This window comes from Astyanax mexicanus, chromosome 3 (genome assembly GCF_023375975.1).
Source record: "Astyanax mexicanus isolate ESR-SI-001 chromosome 3, AstMex3_surface, whole genome shotgun sequence".
Lineage (NCBI taxonomy): Eukaryota > Metazoa > Chordata > Actinopteri > Characiformes > Acestrorhamphidae > Astyanax > Astyanax mexicanus.
Window position 1 is genome coordinate 30,983,760 of NC_064410.1, and position 26,742 is coordinate 31,010,501.

The window sequence follows — 26,742 nt, forward strand, 5'->3', positions numbered from 1 at the left end:
AGTTCTTAAGGTCCAGGCAACCCCGTCTTAAAATGAAACCACCATAAATCGACTGAGGAGCACAAACAAGTCTACAGCTGATAAGTCATGTTTATGCCATGTGTTGTATAGTGCTTTTCATTCTCATTTATACAGTCACCAGATATACAGCTGGAATTAATGCATTTCCACTGAATTAGTTTAGAAATCTGTTCTCCAATCCTCCAAAACTCTCATTGCTAACCCTGTTTTTGTATTTACCAACCTTGATTTTTGATTGCTCTCTGATATTGCCTTTCTGTGTATGATCCCTGGACTGTTAATTGTGTATGGTATGTTTTCTCTTTCTTGCTGCTGTTTATTGGTTTTGACCCTGCTCGTTTTTGACAGCCCCTCTTCCCAATAAACCTGTTTTATTGTATCTGCACATCTAAGACCTGCCTTGCCATGACATTTACGCTATAAAAGCAATTAACTTGTACATTATGTTAAATTAAATATAAAATTGTGAAAAGTATTTAAAATAAGTGAAAAAAAAAACAACAATAGTGAAAAGTGTTAACTATTGTACAAAACTACAGCTACAGGCTCCTGTAAAAACTATAGCTATTCATCTTTAAAATAAAGAGAGGGTCAAAAGGCAAATCACACACTGATCTGTTGCCCCCTCTAGCGGTTGTGGCCCTAAACAATCCCATAGAGAGTTTATATAGTGAACACCAAAGACCTTTAAATTAACATTAGGAAATAGAATAACTTAAAACTGCACAAATCTCAGAAATAGAAAGGTAAAAAGATCTGATTTGTCTTTTTTCATTTAAATAAAGGAATCACTTTTGATAATCTAAAGTATCTGATAATGTCAAGTCAAGAGGCTTTTTGCAGCGGGGGTTCATCAAAATGAGATTAAATCAGTGTGTGTGTGTGTGTGTGTGTGTGAGTGTGCGAGAGGTCAGTGTGTCGAGGTGTCTAAAGATGGCCTTAATAAGCACAGGCCCAGGACTGCAAAAGCTCTCTGTTCTTTTTCTCTGTGTATCTCTCTGTCGTCACTCTTTTTTTTCTTTGCTCTTGATCTCATTGTTCTTTGCAGCCGCCACCTTTCACTTCCTGTGTGGTAAGGCGAGGGTTTAAACTGCCATTCTCACATTTTTTTACTTATACATCTATTGAAATGAAGAGATAGTGTGTTATTAGTAAAACATTTTTTTTGTATTTGCTCAAACACAATTTTGTAAACTAGGCTGTTTTCTTTTGTTTCAAAATGCTTACTTACTATACTATACTTACTATACGATTCACAATATGAAGCACTGAAACCAACACTATAGCAGTATCTAAATCAAACTGTATCACCAAATAACTTCATTCAAACACTTCATTCTTATTATTAGATTGTGTAACCAACTACACAATGACAGACAAAATTAAAATCACACTCATCTTTACTAAGCTTTGCCATGATACTACAATAGGTAATACTGTAGAAAATTCTTCAGATATGCACACACACACACACACACTCATGCTGCTGTAAGTCTTTTAATTGTTCACTAAACAAGTCAGAGCAACATCTATACAGAGTAAAAGGGCTGAAATTGTCAGCCTGTGATTGAAGACATGATTAACTAATGTTGCTCTGATTTCATTTGAAAGTTGTCTTCTTTGGCCATGAACTTCTCTACCATCCCTTTCTCTCCCTCTCCCTCCCCCTCCCATTCTCACCCTCCCTCTTCTGCTGTTGTTGAAAAAAAGGGTGTTCACCTGTGTTTTTTTTATTTACAGTGCTTAATTCCCGATTAAAATTGTAACAATTAGTCATTAAGGTGTTTGTCCAGGTGGCACATATACCGGGCAAATATTTTATATTGTTTCATTGTGAATGGCAGTGTTTTGATATGAAATCATATGACTGTTGTGTTTTATGCAGAGAATTGTGTTCAGCGCAGTTAAAAAGTTGAACTGGAAAATGTGTGTAAAGCAGAAAATGTGTTTCGAGTGTTGGAGAGTTGAGAAGAGGTTATACCCTCTGTGTGTCAGTTTAAAACCCCTTAAAGTGCCTTGACCCATACACAGGCTACAGGTGCAGTTGATACAAAACCTATATGTTTATTTACATTCAGAAAATTTGAGGGCTTTGAAATCTCCTACAGGACACTTGGAGAAGCTGCCTGTTTTCTCTCTACTCCACTTAATAATTCAAGATCAGTAACAGAAATTAAACCCAAATTCTGCATCTTTGGAATTAGACATAAAAACTAGACAAACATAATGCAACTAAAGGTTTGGAGGACATGAACTGTTTGATTTGTATTCAGGAATATATTGATTTTAGGCAGGAGCCAATTTTATGATTTTATTCATTATATTTAGACATGAGCAAATTTACTTAAATATTTTTTTCCTTTTATTTTCTATTACAATTACAGTTATGCTTTTCAGCAATTATTTTATCAGTCATGAAAGCTTTTTATGTAATGCTTGAATAGAAATCCTCAAGATTTAGTGGTGTAATGTCACGCAGACAATTGACAAAAATCATGGCAAGATAAGGGGTTAAAAATTGTGCTGCACATTTAACTTTAGTGTGTTAGCAGTTGGAAAGAACTGTGGTTAAAAACAGTTCCACTGCGTCAACTATCAATTGAACACTTTGCAGGGTTGACAATTACAGGCCGTGGCTTTAGACTGTGTTACAAAGTGTAAACTTTAATTTCCCTCAAAATAATCCATTACAGCAGATTCAGGATGCTGTATTAATTCATCATAGAGATAAATGTGGGCGTTTCCTTCTATTTGCTTTGCTTCACCTTCAGTAGCACGCTTTCACCCTCACTCACACTCACACAGTGCAGTGGATGCAGTCATGAGCAGTTGACGTGCTGTCACTGTGCTCTAACATCCTGTGGGTGAAGATGGACTTTGACTATCAGAAAGTAAAAGGTCAGCTTTCTCTCATACTTTAAAAATGCCTTACTTAACTTTAGTTCTATTGGTACTACACTTATATTTTTATACTGTCTCTCAATAGAACCCAAAACAAGTTCTCTTTCTTCTGTTTTTGCTATGGAGCTCTTAGAAGTAGAGAACTTTGACATCATCAGCAGTTCATAAACACATTGGCTTTTGATATAAGTTGTAGCTTTAAGATTTTGTATATTGTCTCTGAAATGAAAAACAAGTATCTCAAAAACAGTAACTTTAAAGGAGAAAGATAAGTAAACTAAAAATCAACAAATATGAAGATCCTTGTATATTATTGGAGAGCACTGATATGCAGTTTGATATTTTTATTGAATCCACTATCATTTTACAAGTGGTACTAATTCATGCGTATGACTTTTGACATGACATTAGCTTTAATGAAGTATGATATAGCGCTAAAAAAAGTGGTGTTACAATGTTATAATAGCCTGTGCTATAATAATAATATTAAGTGATATTCCGATGACACATGAGAACATTATTGCTAGCACTACAGTAGCTGTACTTTCATGTGATTGAAAAACCCTTGATATTAGAAGTTCTAGAACGTCCTGGACATGCTGCTTCTGTGGTTAAAGAAATGCTTGAGAATTTCCGCTCAGCAGGCCATGTTGAGATTCTGCCCTTTTAAAGTGTGACTTCCCTGCATCAGTCTAAAAATAGGTCATAAGATAACAGAGCAAAGAGCAGCTTTAGTGTTAAATTCATCAGTGGTTGCATGTTCAAAATATAAAATTCAGTGTGTGATTAAGTATCGTGTTCTGACTGTCATTTTTCAAGATCTGTTACTCTCCTTTTTTTACTTTACACAATTTGTAAAGTGCAGGGGGAAAAATGACTTCCTGTTAGGGCTGGGTGATATGGCCAGAATTTTGTATTGCAATATACTTCGAAATGGTCGTTGATGCAATACAACTTTGATATCAATAGGAACAGAACTAAGAAAAAAAAAAGTAAAATGGCCAGAATTCCCACAACAGAACTTCTGAATTTACTCAGTCTAAGATAGATGCTGAAAATAATGTATACTGAAATACATGTTCAAAAAACATATCACCAATATTCAAACATTTCCCAATACAAACCATCAAACAAAGCCGAACTGCTTGAATTTTTTTCACCAAGGAGCAGTACTGGTGGAGGAGAACATGCCAATATGCATGAAAACTGTGATTAAAAACCAGAGTTAGTCCACCAAATGTTGATTTCTGAACTCTTAAAACTTTATGAATATGAACTTGTTTTCTTGGCATTATTTGAGGTCTGAAAGTTCTGCATCTTTTTTCAGCCATTTCTCATTTTCTGCAAATAAATGTTCTGAATGACAATAATTTTATTTGGAATTTGGGAGAAATGTTGTTAGTAGTTAATACCACAGTTAGTTTCGACCCTACAATGTGATTGGCTGAGAGGCGTTTTGTGAGTGACATTATCAGCCGGTAATGCACTGTAACCGAAGCTCTCCATGTTTTACTCCGTCACATACAGGTAACATAGCAACAATAGAGTGCTTACAAACCAAATACAAACCAAATGCAATGTAATTATTCACCACTGGGATTTTAAGGTGACTGAAATAGGTTATTCTGCAGGTCTGGCCGCTGGGGGGTCGCCGAAGTAAACAAAATTTTAATTCTTATAAAAACATTTTCTGTCAAAGTCAAACGAGCGCTGGATTTTAATCTACACAGATTTCTCTCCTGAAAACAGTTTATTTGGGTAAGTAAAGCTCTAAACGTTACGTTTATTAACAGTAAGCTTAGATTTTCACAATTTTGACTGAAATGGCCAAAAATAGAGGCCACGATGCTAAACCTAGCAACGATGCAGCGCTACAGCACAGCTACAAACACAGCAGCAGTGGAACTATTTTAACTATTTTAATTTAACTCTTTAACTCAAAATATATATATATATATATATATATATATATATATATATATATATATATATATATATATATATATATATATATATATATATATTTTTTTTTTTTTTTTTTTTTTTTTAATATAATTTTATTTCTTATTTTTCCCCATTTTAGTTATCCAATTGTCCCAACCCTTTGTGCGTCCCATCACCGTTGGCACCTGCGACCCTTGTAGGATGCGGACGAGCACAAGTGCCTCTGACACATGTGAAGTCAATTACCCTTTTTTTTTTTTGAGCTGCTGCTGATTAATCATTGCCTGAGCGGCTAGCGCTCAGAGGAAAGCACAGCAGCCAGGTTCCGATTCATCCGCTCGATTCATCGTGCCGCCTGGCACCACCTTCAAGCGTGATGGGGAGAGAGCACCATCTATCTACCCACCCGGAGGGAGCAGGGCCAATTTTACCCTCTGAGCGCCAGCAGCTTGATGGCAAAGCTGCATGAGTGGGAGTTCGAACCTGCGATCTCCCGCTCATAGTGGCAGCGCTTTAGACCGCTGGACCACTCGGCGCAACTCAAAATATTTTATTAAACAGCAATAATGGAACTGTGATTTAATCACAATAAGAGGTTTGTGCTGCACTGCCAATATTACACGTTATAGCACTCCCTCTCGTGTATTATGGTTTAATTATAGAATAAAACAACAATGTTCACTCAAACATCTACATATAAATAGCAAAATCAGAGAAACTGATTCAGAAACTGAAGTGGTCTCTATATGAATTATTGCCCAGACCTTCTCTATTATTGTCTGTCTTTAAAAATACAGTTACAAGAAAAAAATAGGTGGACGTTTTGGAATGACTTGGATTTTAGTATTGATTTCTAATAAATGGGGTTTGTTCACTATATAAAGCCGGTTACACACTATGTGGCAGTTTTTCATACAGAGATAAGGCCCAGTCTTGGACTACACAGCATTTTTTGTGAAAAATTCTCTTTAAAAAGAAATTTTTATCTAGGTCTTGGCTTAATCCCTGCCTGGGAGTCTAACTCTATAGGTTTCTAAAAACTTCACACAGCAAATCTCACACTTAGCTTCTAAACATATACGTGTTGATGCTAAGTACACAATACAGGAACTTGAAAATCATAGCTCTTCCCCATCTCAAATCTCATGTGAATCAGAGTGATCATGCACTTGTACCTGTAAACATGGACATTGAAACCCTCTCTGTAAGTGCTTTTATACAGATGAGCTTTTATTTGCTTATAGAAATGCCCAAAAAAGAATAAATTCAATGTAAAACCATAAATTAATTAAAAAAAAAGAAATTTGCAATATTATATTAATAATAAAAATAATACTGTTTATTGTATTTGTATTATAAAAATATTAATATTATCTCTGACTAGCTTCTTTATGTTACACTACTTTTTGGTTTGACATTGTTTTCCCAGAACTCTTTTCAGCAGGCTTGCTATTGGCTATAGCATGCCCACCCACATATTATTTTGAGGATGTTTTCACACTGAAGGTGTTGCTCATGGTTTCAGTCATGGAAAAAATTAAACGTTGCAAATATTGGAGAGAGCTTGATTGGAAAGTATAGGACAGACTTGCTGTTCTCACAGAACCAGATTATCTACATGACAGTGGCTTCCTTATCTCTTATCTATTATTTCTAATTGAACGAAATTAATTAAAAGGCAAAATCATGGATACATCAGCCTAAAAAAATGTAACGTGTGCCAGGCTTAAGTCACAATAAGGAATAACTAATAACTAATTAAAACAATAACATATGAACAGTTGTCCATCTAGTTTTTTGAGCACATTAAAACGTCCACGGTGCAGGCTAGAAAAAGTAAGTGAACCCTTTGTATTAAAGACTTGGTCAATATGTAGAACACACTGCACAAGTGTCAGCAGCACAATTTCTGTGCAAGAAATGTCTCTGTTATATAAACGTTCCTACATTTTTGCTATTTTGCTGCACAGATGCTGAATCACTTCAGAGGGAACAGCGACTCAACTCACAGCCAATCCTGTACCCGAGACCCATGCCTCGACCGTCTCTTGTCCCAGAAACCCAGCCCTCCAGTCAGAAGCCTCCAATCAAACCCAGACGCAGCATAAAATGTCGTCCTACTGCACTGCAAGGACCTGAACAGCCAAACAGCCAAGCCAATCAGAAGGAGAATGAGGTAAACACTGCTGTGTCACAGTACTGTACAAATAAATACACTTTGGGTCTACTTAAATGCTTCAGATACCCCTCAAATATGCTAAATATGAAAATGAGGCTGCTATAGCTATCATGCATCAAAAGCTTGCAGTATATTTACGTTTGTTTCTTGCTAACTGAGGCATTATGTACATTTAAATAGTTTCCCAAATCACTTCCTCAATGTGTACTCTCTGGTAGGCCTGTCACAATAACTACATTATCGACTTGTCGTTCAATGAATGGACATGACCTCAATCATTTTAATAATCATGATATCGTCCATTGTGTTTGCACTTACAAAATGCACTTTTGCACCTTTATTAGGAAAAATGCCCTCTATCAACATCCAAAACAAACTTAAAGAAACATAGTAACGGCCCAGTGCTGCTCTAATTGCTTAACATTAGTGTCTCTTAGGTTTATGTTTTCTCAGCCTTCCATGCAACATCAGCGTATCTCTCGAGTGAATGCTGAGACAGGGCCTTTATGCCGGTTCAATGCGTGCCAGCTGGGACAGACTGGGGCTGCACGTCATGGTGTGGGGCAGAAACATGGTTCCCCTGCTTCCGCACTTGTGTATGTGTGCAATGTGTATGTATACAGTATAAAGTAAACTCTGAAGAACCTACTATAACCTACTTTGGTTCAAGTTGGAACTTTTCAGCTTCTAATATTAGGTGAGTAAACAGGAATGGAAAGTGTCTTTTAGAAGGTTAGTGGTCTAAAAATGCCAACAATATTGTTTCTGGGACAAAATATCGTTCGCAAAAAATTGTTATTATGACAGACCTGCTCTCTGGTGATGTTTTAAGGGAAGTGCTCTAAATGTTATCATGTGCGCTCAACATACTCTAAAAAGGAACTCCAAAAATTGCTTCTTTGTAAACACTGAAGTTTCTGATAAGGCTTGACATTTATCTTACTGTTAGTGAGCTCTGCTAAAGAATGAGTAGACTAATAGTTCACTGTGTTGATCAGTTTTTATCTCAGTGTAACTGAACTGTTCTGTGAAACTTACTGTAACTAACTGGCAGTAATTGACAAGTAACTTACTGTGAAATAAAATCACAGTAACTAACTGGCAGTAACTGACAAGTAATTTACTATGAAATAATTAACTAAGAGTAGTTAAATGGTAATTTACTGTGAACCAAAAGCAAATCACAGTAACTAACTGGAAGCAACTTAACAGTAAGTTACTGTAAAAAAAATAATCACTGTTAAAAAAACTGGCAGCAGCTGAATAGTAAATTGGTCTGTAAAAATGTTTCATGCTTACTGTAATTTTGTGTATAGTTTTATTGACCAGACTTTACAAAAAAAAATTGTGTATTGTGTTTTCTATTTACATAAGTGTTTTCACAACTGAATGATCCCTTACTGCTTTATTTTGCAGTCAGTAGTAAATCACTGTTAAACATAACCACTTCTTTAATGTCATGTACTGCATGACCTTATTTTTTGTTCAACAAACACTGCAGAGACACAGCAAACAATAATCATTAACTATTTATTTTTCTTCAGAATGTTCTTATGAAAGAAATGACGCACCGGTTTATATCTAATGTGCAATTAGAGTATATTTTTGTGACACGTATCCTTTTGAAGGTAATGCTGGTGAAAACCATTATAAAATCAGATGATTGGGTATAGAAGTGTTCTGTGGGAAGCCGTATACCTTGATGGTGAAGCCACTCTGTCATGTAAGAAGCACTAAACACTAAGCTCTGAAACTGTGGTGTATCTCTTACAGGCAGTAGTGAAGAGGATAGCTCCCTCTCAGGTGCTCGGCCCTGTAGGGCCTCTGGAGGCTCAGACTCCGTCTCTGCGGGCTCACATCCTGCTGTGGTTTCAGAAAACGCAGCTACCTCGTCTTCAAGCACCCGGACGCCCGCTGCCTCGCTGGCTCCATGGCTTCGCCACACGCAGGTTTTCTTTCTGTCTGTTTTCTTTCCCTCTCAAACACACACACACACAGATACAGATACAGTCACACACTCCCAAAGCCTAAATACTGCCACACTTACAGGTGCACATTCTGCCTGCACAACCTCACTTGCACCTGCACACAACAGTATGACATCATTTAACAAATATGTGCTATTTTTGTCTGCTATCATTTCTTCTGTCTCTTTCTCTTTCAGGGAGGCAGAGCAGCTTCTGCAGGATAAGCAGCAGGGCTGTTTCCTGTTGAGACTCAGCGAGTCAATGGTTGGCTTCGTCTTGTCTTACAGGTATACACCAACACAAACGATATGGTACTCTGCAGTCTCACACACTCACACTAATATTTACACACTAGAAACATGTGCCGTCTAATTCCAGAGGTGCAGACAGGTGCCGTCACTTCTTCATCGAGGAGGAAAGTGAAGTGTCTGGACTGAACGGTCGGTATGTCATTGCTGGGGAGAACAGCAGACATAGCAGTCTGGAAGAGCTGATCAGTTACTACACCTCCAATCCAGTGGGGCCCTTCAGTGAAACTCTCACTGTACCCTGTGATCAGGTATCATTTCTTGCATTTGCACTCTGAAAGATGAATTACACAGACGTTTCAAATGTTCTGCATAATTCAAACTCTGATGAACTAATGAAACCTATACAGAAATAATAGAACCCCTAGACAAGAGTGAAAATAATTTGAAAATAGGGACATAAGTACAAGTATGCTAATTTAAGGGTGAAAAGTAATCACTGTTCTGTTTGGTATCATGCTATTTGGTATAACTGTGAACATGGACCACAGAAAGCTAAGAAGAGAGTTGTCTCAGGAGATGAGTGTCACACTGGCCAGACACACGCAGATACCAAACACAAATGTATTCAGTGGCGTGCACAGACACTTTTTGGGGGCAAGTGCTCAGGGGGGAAAAAGGGCACTTTTTAGTGCACATGGAACACTTCATTATAAAAAAAAACGTTATCTATCATTGATTTGGGCTAGAGCGGCTAGTTTATCTGGTGACCAGTCGGCTAAAGATGCTTAGTAGTTTGGTGCTGTATGAGACATTTTACTGCACAACAAAATTATTTCACGTTGGGCTCAGAAGGCAAACGGTAGGATTTTACTTGATGTGTATGTTACCTGGCTGGTGGGACACGGGGGAGAAGAAGCCTATCTGTTGCCGTGCGTGCTGTGCTGAAGACTTGCTGAACTAAACTGCTGCTGCAGCGCATCGAGTGTGCCTTGCGCGCGACCGCGCGGGGTCACGTAACAGAGGAAGAGAGAGGTCGGGTGTGTGCGAGCTGATTTCAGGTCATTCTTTTTTCACTCGTTTTTAATCGCTCAGGTTTTTAAAAGATCATTTTAAACCGGCCTCAGTAAAATCTTAATAATAATAATAAAAAAAAATAATAATAAAAAAAAAAAACGAAGTTTCAATAGGGCACTTTGGTTGATAAAGGGCTTGATAAAGAGTTGGTGGTGCTTTAGCACCACCTGATGTCTATGTCTGCACGCCTCTGAATGTATTAATAAAGGGATCAAACTTACAGGGATAGTTAGAGACAGGCAGGGTCAGAAACAAAATGGCAGCAGTAGTAAACATCATACTAGGGAGAGAGCAGGCAAAAAGGGTCATACATGAGAGATCCATGTATGAGATTCATGTCAACGATAAACAATAATACTAGGGCAAGGCAATAGTGTAGTCAAAAATACAAAATGAGCAATAAACAAAAGAAACGCGAGGTAGAAAAGCTAGAAACTAGATTTAATATCGGGCAAAGAGGACAAGAACAGCTGTGTATTTAAACCAACAGGACAGGTGTGAGTAATCAGAAGCTCTGCGTGTTAGAATGCCATAGATTCATATGATCAGCAGTGTCCAGAAGGTCTGGTGTAGGTGCATGCTGGGAGTTGGAGTCTTCAGTGTGTGTATCATAGTTCATGGCAGGCAGACTGACAATGTCAGGACTGACAATAAGACAGAAAGTTTTAGACAAACGTGTTAAACATAAAGGCTATAAGACTGTTTTCAAGTAATTTGATTTTTCTGTTTCTACAGTTGCACATATTATTTACAAAGTTTAAGGTATATGGGACTGTAACTAACTAACCTCCCTGGATGTTGACGCAAGAAAAATTATGACTGTTGAAAGCAAATTGAAAGAAGCAAAAGAAATTTACCAGAGCTGCATATTGATAAGCCAAAGAGCTTCTGGGAGAATGTCTTTTAGACAGTTGAGACAAAGGGAGATTTTTAGCAGGTCAAAAAGAGACTCAAAAATTAAGCATACAAAGAAAAGAACGTATTACCTACTGTGGAGGCTGGGGGATGTTTTGGGGCTGCTTTGTTGCATCTTTCACAGGGTGTTTTGAATCTGTGCAGGGTAAAACGACTAAGAGCAAAGCATTGGACTATTCTGAAATGGCCTTCTATTAGCCCTGATCTCAATCATTTCCAACGTCTTTGGAAGGGGCTGAAACATGCAGTCTGTTCATCCTCTACTCTTTCATCAGTGGTCACAGGATGCTGCCCACAAGATGCTATTAGCTGAATATTTTTAGTCCAGCATTGACGCTGAGGTGTTCAAGAACTCCAGCAGCATTTCTGTTTCTGATCCATTCATGCCAGCACAGCCTACATTAACGAACCCCCACCAGAGTCACTGTCAGTGGCACTGCAGTGCTGAGAATAACCTACCACCCAAATAATAGCTGGTCTGTGGTGGTCTTTTTGGGTCCTGGCAAATGAACGACAAGTTGAAACAGATACAGGACTTATTTCTTTACAGTCTGTATTCTTAGTGGTGCTAAAAAAAGGAAAATAGATGTAGAAATAATGATGTAATGGTATGCTTGATCAGAAAGAGGAAAAGACAAAATCATGATAGATAGATAATGGAGGGTGAACAGCTGGACAAAATCCTGTTTGAATATTGTAAGTAAATGCATGCAAGCGGTGTGACAACAGCACCAACATTTCCTTGTATCGCTTTAATACAAATAACATTTTCAAGCATTTTTAATCAATGGTAAAATATCTAGAAATAAATAATTATAAGGTTAAAGCCACTCTTTAGGAAGCAGAACATCTGATACTCAAACAAATCATAGCCTTAGACACATATACTTTCTGCCATAAAGATAAAATATACCCACCCATATAAAGTAATATATATATATATATATATATATATATATATTATTTTTTTTTTTATACTATTGCAGCCCACCGGCAGCAGTGATGAAATAACAAAGCTGGCCGTGAGAAATGAAGCAGGAAGATCAGACGAAGGAGAACAGACAGTGCAATCTACTCAGACTGTCCCAGAGTGCAATGCCACTGACTCCACACACCAGGCTGCAGGAGCTGCTTCTGATTCTGCTCAGTATGCTGTGGTGAGAAAAGTCCTGAAGAAGACTCATTCTCTGCCCGAGTGTAGGAGTGTACCTGACATGTGTCCCACAGAAGAGGTAAAGAAATACAGATACTGTTACTAAAACTGAACTATAACTTTATACACACAACCAGATTACCATGTATTGCACACATGTGTTTATGGATACATTATGAACACATCATTCTGTAGGTTGTGTTTTGTTAGCAAAAAAACTAAATAGAGATCCTTTTATTTAACACTGTATCATGGAAGTTCATTAGTGTGCATTAGATCCTCTAAGTGGAGTTGTTATGGAATAACTTTTTTTATCTTTGGAGATGGTCCACGCCCTTAACCCCTCCTACTCAGCCCTATTTAACCCCTTATTCTCTCCTCATCTTTATATTGAGCAACTTTGCTCCAGTCTACCTCTCTCTCTCCACCTCTTTTGCCCTTCATCACTCCTTTCACACAACTCCAACCAAACACCTCTGAGTTCACCTTCCTGCTCCAGCCTCCAAGGGGCTAAAACATACTATCAAAATATACATTTAACTTCAAAAACCGCTGAATGAATTCAGAAGCAATTTAAACAACACATAATTTTAACAACCAGCATTTCTAATTTAGTTAATTGTTCCCAATATTTTTTTTCCCAAACTCAACCTTACAGATGATATTAATTTGTTCAATTTGTATTGTTTTATCATTTACACACAATTGCATTTATATGCAAATTTGACTTGACATAATTTTGATATAACTTGATATAATTTATTTAATATTTGTATTTTTTTAAGTATCTGCATGTTAATTTTTTTATTGTAATTTCATTCAGCCACCCCTTCATTTTTGTTATTTCAGCCATTTAAATGCTTGATTATTATTGTCAGGGCCGCTGCTAAGGTTTTGGAGGCTCTAAGCATAACTGGTCAGGCCCCCCCCCCCCCCCCCCCCCCAAAAAAAACAAAAAACAAACAAAAAAAAAAAACACACACACACAAACACAAAAGGTTTACGTAAAATTTTACTATTTATTAAAATTACACATGTAACTGTGAATATTTACAACGTTATAAGTAAGGCCAATAACAGTGAAGAACAGCACAAGAGTACTATTTATAATGTATAAATAATAAATGAAACGATGCATGTCTATTTTAAGCAGTGGACACGTCATTTACACAAGCCAGCCTTAAAGGTTATGAAATTATCGTTTATATTCGTGGTGTATTTATATCAGCCTGTCAAAATCTATAGAGCTGTCTGATCCTGCTGTCATACAGACCATTTGGATAGTGCACTGACGGCATTAGTCAATAGGTAGGCTACTCTGTTTATTAATTTTTTGTTAAAGTCACTAAAAATCTTCAAACTACACTACTACTATTTGCAAACGTGCCACGTGCCTTGCAATACCCAGATTAGTTTCTAGTTAAGCGTTTAAAGCTACCAAATCAGCAAAGCCAACGTAACTAGCTCAGGCAACACCACTGAACATGAAGTAATCAAAACTATTTAAACCTTTATCATCGAAGTTACTCACCAGAAAGGGATGCATGGGCCTCATCTTTCTGCTTCTTTTTCTTCTTCTCAGCTCCAGACTCAAACCGTCGCTTCATAGTTGAATTACCATTTAGTAGCAACTTCGCGCGGTGAACTTGTCTCCTGCCAAACTCAAGTAGCGTTGCTACTTTAGTTAGGACTAAGGTTGCCAGATAAGTTACGATTTTTCATCCTATTTGTTTATTTTATTTTAAGTTTTTAACTTACACAAATATTGCACTGGACAAGTTTTTGTATAGAATGGCCACATACACTTTAAAAATGGTTAAACATGCGCAAGATTTAGCGCCTCCATGCATTTTTTGATTATTTATTTGACTGGAAAATGTCACATCTGGCAACAACCAACAGAGCAAACCGAGCCGTGCCATTTCAGGCAATAGGGGTGGGGGTATTATATTATGCACAAAAATAATAACGTGCCGCTTTTAAGTAGTAGAGTAGGTGCCCCATGCAATGTTTAAAGACAAAAAAGATGAGCGTATCATAAATAATTCACATTGGGTTTTAAATTTAATAATGTCATAATTTCAACACATTTCATTCTCAGTCAATTTGGCTCCCTGCAACTGCAAAATGGTTGAGGCCTAACGCTGGCTGCGTTGTCTGCGTATGCAGAGCGGCGGCCCTGATTATTGTTGTTTTGCTGTATTCCACGGATTTTGAGTGCTTGACTGACTCTAAAGCTCTGACTCAGCTCTCAGTCGGTCTGGGGTGTGGGCGGGGCTAGTGACGTCATGGGTCCTGCATTGTTTAATATCGCAATATATATATAGAGTTAATATCAACTCATTTTAAGTCTATATGCGTGACCATGGAATACACTCCATGACAGAGTTAAAGTAACTCTTTTCTGGGAGTTGGCCTTTTAAATCTGAAATGTTGTGGGAGTTAAAATATTTATCCCATCTAGAGTAAAATACAGCTCTCAGCTAGAGTTAATTTTACCATAAACTCCTTCACAGTGTTAACAAATAATGCAAACATTTGTGTTGTTAAACTAATATTATTAAAAAACATTGTAATATTTTTAAAACCCTGGAACGTTTAGGAGTAAAAACTACAACAACAAGGATCATTATTGATTACAATAAAAATGTTGTGCTCAACTCAAGTGTATGCCATTGTATTTTTTCATTCCATGGCATCTTTAATCCTGCATTGTAGTTCTCAGTGCATTGCCAGCACTTTGTCACACTTAACAGTGAAGAAGATGTTAACTTGCTTTTATAGCCAACAACAACATGTCGGCTAGGCAAACAACCATTTTATAAAATATCATGAAATACCCCCTGAAAGGAGCCCTGGTGGGCAAAACTTCACCCTGATGGTGAGCTGGGATTGGGGGACACACCCATTAGAGAGTTCAGTCCTGCTCCTCAACACCTTGGAGTAAACTCTGAAAACTACACTGCCAAAGAGTTCCCCTCAACTCAACTTGTAGTTTAAGTTGGAGAATAAACTCACACAATTTAACACTCTCACACATTTTTGTTTAACTCCAGATTTTTGAACTCCAGAAATTTGCTGTGTAAGGTCCAATGACATGCCCTTGAGGAATGTCTAGCAGTCAATGACCTCTCACCAAGAGGTACACTACCAAAAAACAAGTGCAGGGAAGCACACCCAGCATCTAATCAGGCCACACCTGTAATCATTTACAAATCTGCCTGAGACCTAACTGCATGGCGAGATGCGTTATTATGATATTGTGTTTGTGTGTGTGTGTGTGAATGAGTGTAATATAAAGCATTCTCCTCTATCTGCAGAATGGCACATCAGAGCTTGTTGAGAACATTGCAGAAGACCTGGCCCAGTCTACAGACGTCCCATACGCCCGAGTCAATAAACCACCCAGAGCTGTGCAACAGAATCCCTCCTTCAGCTCCACTGACCCTGATCCCAGCTTACTGGGGGCAGCGGCGTCCACTGGTTCTCAGTCAGTTTCCAGCACTACAAACATGTCAGAACAGAAGTACTGGGAACTAGAGCCGCTGCACACTTATGAGGAGACCCCACACATGCGTCCCCGCAACGAGGAGATCGACTTCTATGCCATGGGGAGGCGCAGAGAAATAGAAAGGAACACAGGTATGATAAAAGAGACAGAAAATTGAAGTTTTAAAAATAGTTTTTTTAAAGTATTTTTTTTTAGACTAGACAATGGCTTTTCCCACATTCTCCTCAAAGGTGCTGAAAGGGGTGGGTGAAGAAAAAGAACCTTATAACAGAGTTCTCTTTAAAAAAATCGAAAACACTTCATGATACCACTTCAAAATAAGACTACTTTATAAAGGGATTATAAATAGCTTCTACAAAGGAGTTTATTAATAGTTATTAATAAGGTTACATACCATTAATTAGCAGTTAAAACACATAAATAGGAAACATAGGGCAATACTGGCCTGTCGTGTTCCAAATAGTAATTCTACATTCATTTATACTGTTAAACCTCAGATCTTACTAGATGCTTGTCTTACTTTGTCTTTTCCATTAGTTATCATTAACATTTCTGTTAATAACTTAATTAATTTAACTATATTTAACATATAATATAATTTAACATATTAAATGACTGTAAGTGCTTATTAATGTTTTTAAAGTATTTAAAACTTCATTTATATCCATTAATAAACTCCTTTATGAACTATTCATAAACCCTTTATAAAGGAGCCTTATTTAAAGTGGTACCCACTTTACAATAATGATGCATTAATAAGCAGTACTTACCACTATATGTCTCAACTAATTACTAACTAACATATTAAGACATTAATAATCATTGCACATGTTTAATTAATATTTCAATTCATTATAATTTATATTTTTTAAATATAACATTAATAATGTTAAATAATATCTTAACATTTGTCAGGTATAAATTAGTTAGTAACAATGTTTATTTCTGTTGTAGGTGTTGTATTCTGTTTTACCAACCATTTAAAAATCTACAATGAATTTCATTCATTGAGACACTTTCATAGGTGTGGTATGATTGTTAATTATGAAGGACCTTTTTTTCATGTGGTTACACGAATTAGGCATTACCATGTCTATAATCATAAATATGGCAATTTAAACTAAACTTAAACAATGTAAACTTACTTCTGTTTCGAGTTTTAATCTCTCATATGGGTGAAAAATGTCAAAACCGTATTTTCCGGACTATATGGAGCAGCAGAATATAAGGTGCACTGTCAATGAACGACTATTTTCTTGTCTACTTTTAAACATAAGGCACCGGGGTGTCACAATGTTTCCCTTCTAATTCAGCAGCGAGACATGTAAAGCTAGGTTAAGTAAACAAAATTGTAATAAAAAAAAATATCTCTACAGTAAGCTTAGATTTCCAGATTTTCACTAATGCCGCCCGACAGTGCCCCACTGAGGAAACCTGATCAAGATTTAAGCATGGATTGCAGCCAGATCAAGAATCTTATAGTAGAGATGGATTTAGGCCTGTACACTGGGTAAAGGGGTTGATTTAGGAATAAAATATATATATATATATATATATATATATATATATATATATATATATATATATATATATATATATATATATATATACAATTTCATTCAATTAAATGAATAATGTATGCACTACGTGCTTGGACCTTCTTGGAATTGTCTGTTTTTTTCTTATTATTATTCTTTTTCTCGGGTAAAATGCAATCTGGAGTAAAAAGTGTAAGGGCTAGAAAGACCAAACTTGAACAGAAGGTACAGTAGGTGTGAAATGACTCAACCGTCATTGGCCTGATGGAGGCGCTATAGCAAAGAATTTTACGTTTTGGTTTATAAATCCTGAACCATGGTACACAACTATGCAATTTGGACTATGAAGCTCCGCCTACTTAGATTTTTTTGCAAATTTGCATAATATGCAAAACCTGTTTTGCTAACTAGTTATTATTATTATTATTATTATTATTATTATTGTTAATCTTAGTGATTGATTTATTATTTTCCTTCTGTTCATTAGGCATGGAAATCATTGCGTGATTATTATAATTCTATAAATTTGTGGGATTTTTCTACATGCATATTTGGTCCCATTTACGCATCACCTGGATGGATTAGACTCTTTCTCGCTTGTCCTGCACCTCAAAATATTCTGACGGGTCCCACGGGAGTGCAGACCTCTGTTGGGGAGCACCCTCTGGTGGTTAAACAAAACCAGAAGAAATTATTACGTGGGTTTTCTCTACTCTAGAGATTCTCTATTTCCGCCACTTGTGCTTTGTCATTTGTTCATTATGAAAATCTAACATTTTATAGTAAATGTTGCTGCATAGGCTGTATTTTCGATTGTTTTTCCCCCTTGCATTGAATGTGCACAGAGAGCTGGGGGTAACTCAGAGGCCATGAAGAATACTGCATTGGTTGTTTACTTTAAACCAGGCTTTTTACGATGTAGTCGCTGCGAAATGCAGCCTAGGCTTTGGGATGCAAGGTTATAATAGTTTTGAATTTTTAATTGTGGTTTAAATTTTTTTTCGTTTTGACCTTTCCTTCAATTCAGTTTTAGTTTAGAGCAGGTTTGTAAGATTTTATTCATTTTTATTTTTGATTTATGCTTACGGGTTATTTCTGAGGTGCAGGATTCAAAAGATACTGTGTAATTAAAATCTTAACAAAATAAACTATAAAAAAAAATATTCAGTTACGGTAAACCCCCAACTGTCCACAAAAATGCATGTAATACTGCTGCTTAAAATAACCAATACACCAGAAATCACAATAATATGAAAATAAAAACCTATCCATGACACACATCACACCAGGGAAAAAAACATAAACAAACTCAGAAACCCAATAAACTCTACAAGTTTTAATCATTTTTACCAATATTACCAACTAAAAACGCTGATAAATAAATTAACAAAGACAAATACAAAGCATATTCTACCTATAATTTCAGTTTGAGTTTTATAAACACTCAATACAGTTCCAGTTAGTTGCCAATTTTTTTCCTTTTAATTACCGTTTCATTAGTTTCAGTTTACAAAAACTGAAAGGGAAAAAACATTTAACATTTTACCTTATTTCATTAGTTTTTATTACCCATAATAACCTTGTTGGGACGCAGATGTTACCTCATAAGTCTTACTACTTTCTGTCTACAACTCGATGTATGATTTCTCTAGGAGACCTTCCTGAGAATCACCTTTACTCAGAGGTCAATATTAAAGGCACCAGAGATGACCTCCCAAGTATGCCAGCTCCTCCACCAATCAGGGCAGCCACCATGGCTAACCCCATCCCTTCATCCACAAGGCCCAACCCGAGCTTGCCCTCAAGACCACCCCCTAGACATGCAGCCTTCAGATCTGACAGCAGTGTACAACAGGTATGACTTGATATATCTCCACAACTACCAAATACACTCTCAAATATTTCAATCAAGACTAGACTTAGTTTATGTGCAGAAAATGTGCTCTATTAATACTGTTTAAATTGAATAGGATAGTGCCTATATTATGCATCTTCTGTTTCTTTTCAGACTGGTTTTGGTGGTTCCCCGGGAATGACTGCATCTGGATCCCCACTCTTCAACCTTAACCAACCAGAGCATCTGCAGTCTGCAAACTCCGCCTTCTCCATATATGAACAGATTCCCGAGAGACCAGCCAACTCCAGACCTCCTCTGCCACCCCCTAACCCCAAACGTTAAGCCAAGATCTTCTAAAACCCTCAGCACTGACTTGTACTCGTGCTTTTGTGACCATCCCTGCATTGCCAAATATATTCATTCTAAAAACATAGTATCTGATAGGTTCTCCCATTAGTTCTTCTGGCCATGATAGCTTTTGCTGGATACCTCTGGGCAACTACAGCGCTGCTAATGGTGCTGATAAAAGAGCTACTGCGAAAGTGGAGATCAGAACAGCTAACTCTGTCTTCATCTGCACAATCCCGGATTGTTAAAGCAAAGAAATATAGAAATATAGAATTAGAACTAAAGGTAGCAGGACAGAGTCCCTGACAAAATCACCAAATTCATTTAATGTAAAAGGAGACAGCACAACAATGCTTTTTTTGAAGGTATTTTTTTTGCGTATTCTCATCAGAGATTACTGTTACTTTAACCTTCATGCTAGAATTCTAAAAAAAAAAAAACTACATAAGGTTTTAATTGTAAATGAAGAAACATTCTTCAAAAAAAAGTATCAGTTCCCTAAAAGAACCCTTTTAAGCCAAAGTGTGTCACTTTTTGTTAATTTATCTGATGTATGTTACATCAGGATTTAACCTTAAAACATTTACAGTCATGTTCCCACAATAAGAAAAAAAAAAAAAAAACAATGAATGAGCTGCTCAATTAATTTTTCTGGTTAAATTATGAATTTGAATCAATATTTAGAAATGGTCTGGGCTCATATGGTTAAGGGTGAAGCTCAAGCTTAAATTATATTTTAGTAAACTTAAGAGCTTTTCCCCCCTCTATATTCAAATATTTAGGATTATGAGCAGATAATGACCTGAATAGGCTGTTCAAAACTATATACTTTTTAAAAAAGAGTTTACTTCTTCTCAATCCTAACTTATTCACCTGTTTATAAATGCCTATTTAGATAAAACGCACAAATAAAGATTTTAAAACTGAATTTCATGTTTCATGTCAGTTTTACCAAAAATTCCATAGATTATATTTCTGCAGAAGTCACTCGTTGAGACACTTTCAGTGGTTTAGCATTAAATTATGCTTGAGCTTTTTTTGTGATTACACCAATTAAAGATTTTAATCGACTATAAAATTACAAATATAGCAAATTATTTATTTATTTTCAATCATTATTGTTTCAAATTTCTAATCTCTCAAAGACAAGTATTTAAAAAAGCCTCTATGTACTATTATCATAAAATACATGGATGTAGCTCTTTGCTCAGTTATATTAGTAACTGACATTTAATGTTTAAAAAAAAAAAAAAAAAAACTATCAAGCAACATGACCTAATAAACTTAATAGATTTTTTTAACAGCTTAAAAACTTTAGATGCCATCACCACTTTTCTAGGCTCAAGGCATCAGTCCAGATTTTCATATTTTAACTATGCACATATATTTTAAAAACACTCAAGTGATATTCACCTTCAAATAAATGCTCAAGCTTTTATGAATAGCAACTGGACAGGAGTATATCTCTAAACAGTGAGTCCAGATGAGTGGAATAAACAGGGATCCAATCACTGATGACCATAGAAGAGTGGAGACCAACTGCAGAAACTCACAGCAGCTGGCATCAAATAGTAATGACCCAAGTAAGCAATGGTTTCATCTGAATAACTGGATGTCAATAAGACAAGATATGACCCACACACGATAAAAAAAAAACATGAACCAGAATGCTTATTTTTAAAAAACCCACATCTTTATTTTCACCACTGATCTCAGACCAGCAATAAAGAGGGTGCAAAGTTCTTGAGACTCAATTTGCCGCTGATCAACAAACAAACAAAAAAAGGAACAATACAGTCAAACAGTTAGTGGCAGTCTGGAATTCTTACAGGAAAACAAAACAAAAAGGGCATTTTATCAGATGTGCCCAAAACCTGCATGACTCATTGTTTTACCCCCAATATGGGTAATAAATTATTGAAAATTGCTCCCCCCCAAAATAAGCTACAAACTGAACCCACATTTCTGTAACGCACTTCCTTATTAGTTTTTCTTGGTCTTGGGCAAATCGTATTTCCTCTTGCTGGAGTACCACAGGAGCAGGGGGATGCCAATGGAGGGCAGGGTCATCACACCAAATGCAGCCCAGTCCAGCTATAAAGGAAAAATTAGAGTCAGCTCTTATTTTTATTGAGAAATTGGATTCTTTCTTTAAGCCATAAATTATTATTAAAAAAAACAATTCATTGTATGCAAACAGAGGAAACACACTGGTATAACTAGTCGTGTCCAAGACAGTTAACTTGAGACACCAAAGAGATCAACTCCGTGATCTCTGCTACAGACTAACGCAAGTTACTTACATAATGGGGAGAGAAGCGTCTGTCAAACTCCCGCTGAGCCAGAATACCTCCCTGACCAGGAGCGCTGGTGTAACCAACCTGATAGAAAAACAAGATAGTAGAACATTATACATTAACATAACACCACCCGAAATTCAAGACAATTCAATTTAGACGCACTAAACAATTCTTTAACTTTAACATTGATCTACAAAGAAAAGATCATGTTAACATCCAACAGGTTACAGCAATACAACAACCACCAACATGACATGCTTCAGTCTAAAGAGTTCTGTGGGGGAATACTCACCACAACCTGCCCTCCCTCCTGGGCAAGGTAGCTGACAGTGGCTGAGGTGAAGTTGAAGTAGCCAGCCTTCAGGGGTCGCAGCACAACAGTATGAGACACATTACTAGCACTGACGAGACTGGAGTTAGGGAACATGACCAAGCACTGATTGACTTAAAACCGACCCTTGATCAAGCCCACAGAGAAAACATTTATCCTAATCAACAGATTGGTCAGTGGTCAGACATGTTTAAGATAACACGCACAGAATGACAAATACAAAAAGCTTCCATTAACTAATCAGCAGAAACTTTAACATTAAGTCAAAGAACAACTGTGGTATTGATTTTTAATCCCAGAGTTGATGTTCCTGGGCATCAGTACATTTGGAACAGAACAAAATACATTTCATAAGATTGCAATCAGCAGCAAGGTTATGATATCCTTAACTTATTCCTGACTCTTTAGATGAAGCCCCATCATGCCAGAGAACACTGCTCCACCACTGAATGGATGTTCTTATTGCATGTCGGATATTTATGATAAACAATGCAGGGCCCATGATGTCACCAACCCCACCCCAACCTGTGGCCCTTTAATCATGCATTTAAATGGCTATGTATCTACTTCTTGTGTCAAGAATCAAAGCATTGTTTGATTTGATTGCCTTAAGTAACATAACACGTCCTGCGATGTGACTATTGTGCAAGCTCACATTGTGATGACAATGCTTGAACGATATATCTTGTATATTATATACCCTTATTATAGATATGTAATGTACAATAATTTCTTTCTTTGGAGGGTGCCAACAAGAAGGATACGGGGCAATGCGGTCCCATTTTACATTCAGCATTCCAGAGACAATGCCGAAATCTTCAGGGGGGAAGGAGTCATCAGAAAGCTCCACTTCCAGTGCAGCACTGTGGAAGGAGACAGAGGACAAAGTGTTACATACATTTATTTTAGATATAAACACACACTAGATCAACCCCTAGAATATATTAATTACAATGTCTGACCATGTGCTGTCTCCACAAATTTTAACACATGCACTGCTCATGTGGTCTAACTATGGCTGGCTACCACAAGAACACCTCAGACAGCAAAGACAACCCTCTACAGGCATGGGAAACAGTACCTGGTGCCAACATTGTAAATGTTGTACTGGAGAGTGAGATCTCGGCCCTCCACTGCATAGCGGTTAAGCAGGGACTTGGAGGCTAGCAGACGAGCCCCTTCTTCTCCTGCCACCAGACCCAGCACAGCAACCAGAGCAAACAAGCACAGAGTCCTCATCTGGGAAAAAATGGTTGGTTTAGTATAAAGATTAAGAAAACAGGTATATACACTCCCAATATTTAAATCATAGCAAAAAAAAGAACCTTGTTCATATACTAGAGGTTTATTAGATGTTTATTAGAAGTTTATGCTAAACCTGCCACTGGGAGAGATTGTATCATCTCTCTAAATAATTTTATAACAGTATCTGCAGACCGTTATACTGTACAGCCAGAAGTATTTGTTCACCCATCCAAACCATTGAGGTCAGGTTACAATTACTGCTAAGGCCAAAGTTGTATAAAACCAAGCACCTAGGCACACAGACTGCATCTACAAATATTAGTGAAAAAATGGATTGCTCTCAGGACCTCAGTTAATTCCAGCATGGAGCAGTGATAGAATGCCACCTGTGCAAGTCCAGTCGTGAAATTTCCTTTTTTTTACATTAATTGAGGGAGAACCTATTTGTAGATTTAATTATAGTTTTACCAAATGGTTACAACACAGCTTTTATTTATTATTTGGAAGGAAAATAAACACCACTGCTGCTTTAAAACTGTTTCCAACAAAAGTGCAACTGCATAATGTTGCCCTGAGGCAACAACTTAACAGTTTCATAAAATAAAAAACAAAATTGTGACATTTTGTGGCAAAAAAAGAACAGAAGCTACAAAAATGTAAAAGATTGTGAAATAATCAAAAAACTGATTCGTTTCCTGAGGATAACACCATACCATAGAGGGTTAACAAGTCTAAAAAGAAAGAAAAACAATACCTTAGTGGTGGTGGATGTGACTATTCACAATAAATGACACTTTATTTATCATTAACATTTTTATTAACGTTTCAGTGCTAAGCTAAACGCCACGACACAGACTGAGAGCTAAGTAACGTAGCGTTCAGCCAGCCTAGCTAACGCTACGCCACATTTAACCCCCCTTTAAACTACTGTCAAACAGATGCAGTTACAAACTTATAATTTAACGGTCATATTAATTTCTAGGTTAAATAACTACATTTTGAAGGTCACTATTCATCCTCAGTAAGTAACCTACACATTTATTTTATTAGGCTAGATTGCTAACATACCTATGTGGCTAACCACAGTAATGCTCATTTTGCCAACCTAGCTTAGGTAAGTTAACTTAACCATTCTGTTATAAAAATGTTCTAACACCATTTATCCTTAAAAAAGTATTTTTGAAAGGTGCTAGCTCGCTAGCCTACATAATCTAAGTTACGTGGTTCTCGCTTTACTACAGTATGGTGTTAGGTTTGGGCCTTTTAAGATTATAACATTGCAGGTCACAGTGACCCTAAATAATATGCAACAAAAATGTGTACACATATTTTATATTTTATACAGCTAAAACAAATGCATACACAAGATGGATAGGACATTGACAATATATCGTTTTGTTAACCCTACATGGCATAGCTAAAGTTTTGTTTAATACACCACACCGTACCTTACCTACTTAATATATATAGAATGTTACAAGGCATGTATATATTTAATACAATGACACGTACAGGTGAGTCATAAAATAAATATATAACTTGTTAACGTTATACGTGCACACTATTCTTTATTCCTGTTGTAAACTTGTTTAACAGTGTTTTTTCATGCATTGCCTTTGGGCAACATTATGCAAGTAGAGTAACGTTACTTTTGTTAGTCTTTATTTAAAGGGGCCAAATGGACCACAAATATAAAAAGGGTTTAAAATATATACTTGTACTTGCAAATATGTTTATTTTATGTCACACTAGGTTAACTACCCTATATTGTACATTTATATTGTTAGCTGGCGTCTCCCTGTAACGTTACTAGGCTACGTTGCCTTTCTCCGCTCGCTCATTACAGTCATAAGAACCTAGCTAGCTAGTTAGCCTTAACGTTAACAACAATAAATCAAAGCACAGCTAATAATAAAACACAAAGAATACCATCTACACGTGTATTCAGTGATTAATATCAGAACACTGCTCATATTTAGATAGGGATATCCGTCTGATCTGCGGTTGTTTAGTTAACTCCACCAGTTTAGAAGCGCTTACGTGTACTTCACACACTGATACACGGAATCTGAATGAAGCGGCTGAACATGAAGAGTTTCTCCGAGACCAAACTAAACATCCCTGAAACTGATCGAACAGTGGCTGCACGCAGTTCATCCTGTAATCTAACCACAAACCAGGCATTTCTATAAAGATCTGCAGATTAAAAAGGATCTCTGACAGAAGCTCCACTCACCTTCTCCCTGTTCCTCGTCCGCAGTAAGTGTGAATGAAGGCTGTGGCGCGCGTGCGCAGTGAACTTCACTCTTCTGCAGACGTGTCCTCCCTCTCTTCAGACCCAACACTCCGTCACAGCTCCACCTATTGCTGCGGAGTGTGTCACACACACACACAACGACGTGTCATATGTGATGACCACTCTAAACTGTAAGACTGTGTCTAAATAACAATGTCCAAATATTTACAGACATTCAATACAAAGGAAAAACAACATCAGCTATTGGAGACCAGGGACCGTTGTAACATGGGATGGTTGTAATAGATGTAACATCTTTTTTTTTTTTTTTTTCAAGTCAAGTAGTTTTATTGTCAATCCTGCATATGTACAGGACATACAGAGAATTGAAATTACGTTACTCTCCTTCCCAATATTACAGCAAGTACAGATAATAGATATAATAAAAGAGAATGGGAGACACTATGAGTACAATACAGCAGGGACACAATAGACATACATGAGACAGAAACAAGGTGCAGTAGTGTGGGGAGAAATAGATATATAAATATAAGTAAAAAAAAAAATAGATATAATATAAAAGAGTGGGAGACACTATATGTACAAAACAACAAGACACAATAAACATACGTAAGACAGTAGTGCAATATTGATCGTGATTGAGATGGAATGACAGTATAAATAGTATATATCAGCAGTGCAAATATGGTATGTGGTATATATCTTAAGGCAGGTAAAGTGAATGAGTGCGTAAGTTCTTAAAAGTTCACAGTTTATGGGGAATTAAAGTGCGAATTGACAGTGCAAGTATATCAGATATTGGGTGTGTAGTGCAAGTCCGTTTGGAAGGGACCAGTACTTTGTGCATTGTAGTGCAGAGTTTCAGTACTGTATTAGTGGGGGGTCAGGATGCTGAGTGAGTGTGTGCTGGGGGCAGGATTGGGATGGGGAGTAGAGCAGGAAGAGAGTTCAGCATCCTCACAGCCTGATG

At 36.9% G+C, this 26,742-nt stretch overlaps 2 protein-coding genes across 2 annotated transcripts; one reads left to right on the forward strand and one right to left on the reverse strand.

Annotated features, from left to right (window-relative positions):
* Positions 1-2,821: 2,821 nt before the first annotated feature.
* si:ch73-109i22.2 (uncharacterized) lies at positions 2,822-20,567 on the forward strand. The gene is made up of 9 exons (XM_049476346.1): positions 2,822-2,919; positions 6,837-7,042; positions 8,819-8,994; positions 9,210-9,299; positions 9,391-9,571; positions 12,239-12,484; positions 15,726-16,047; positions 19,107-19,309; positions 19,463-20,567. The coding sequence occupies exons 1-9, from the start codon at positions 2,892-2,894 to the stop codon at positions 19,631-19,633; spliced, it is 1,623 nt and encodes a 540-aa protein (XP_049332303.1). The 5' UTR covers positions 2,822-2,891; the 3' UTR covers positions 19,634-20,567.
* A 743-nt stretch (positions 20,568-21,310) lies between these two features.
* Positions 21,311-25,903, reverse strand: ssr2 (signal sequence receptor, beta). Its single transcript, XM_007236593.3, has 6 exons — positions 25,752-25,903; positions 23,352-23,509; positions 23,035-23,133; positions 22,232-22,340; positions 21,943-22,020; positions 21,311-21,733 (listed from the first exon to the last, which is right to left on the reverse strand). The coding sequence occupies exons 2-6, from the start codon at positions 23,507-23,509 to the stop codon at positions 21,623-21,625; spliced, it is 555 nt and encodes a 184-aa protein (XP_007236655.1). The 5' UTR covers positions 25,752-25,903; the 3' UTR covers positions 21,311-21,622.
* Between the last annotated feature and the right edge of the window lie 839 nt (positions 25,904-26,742).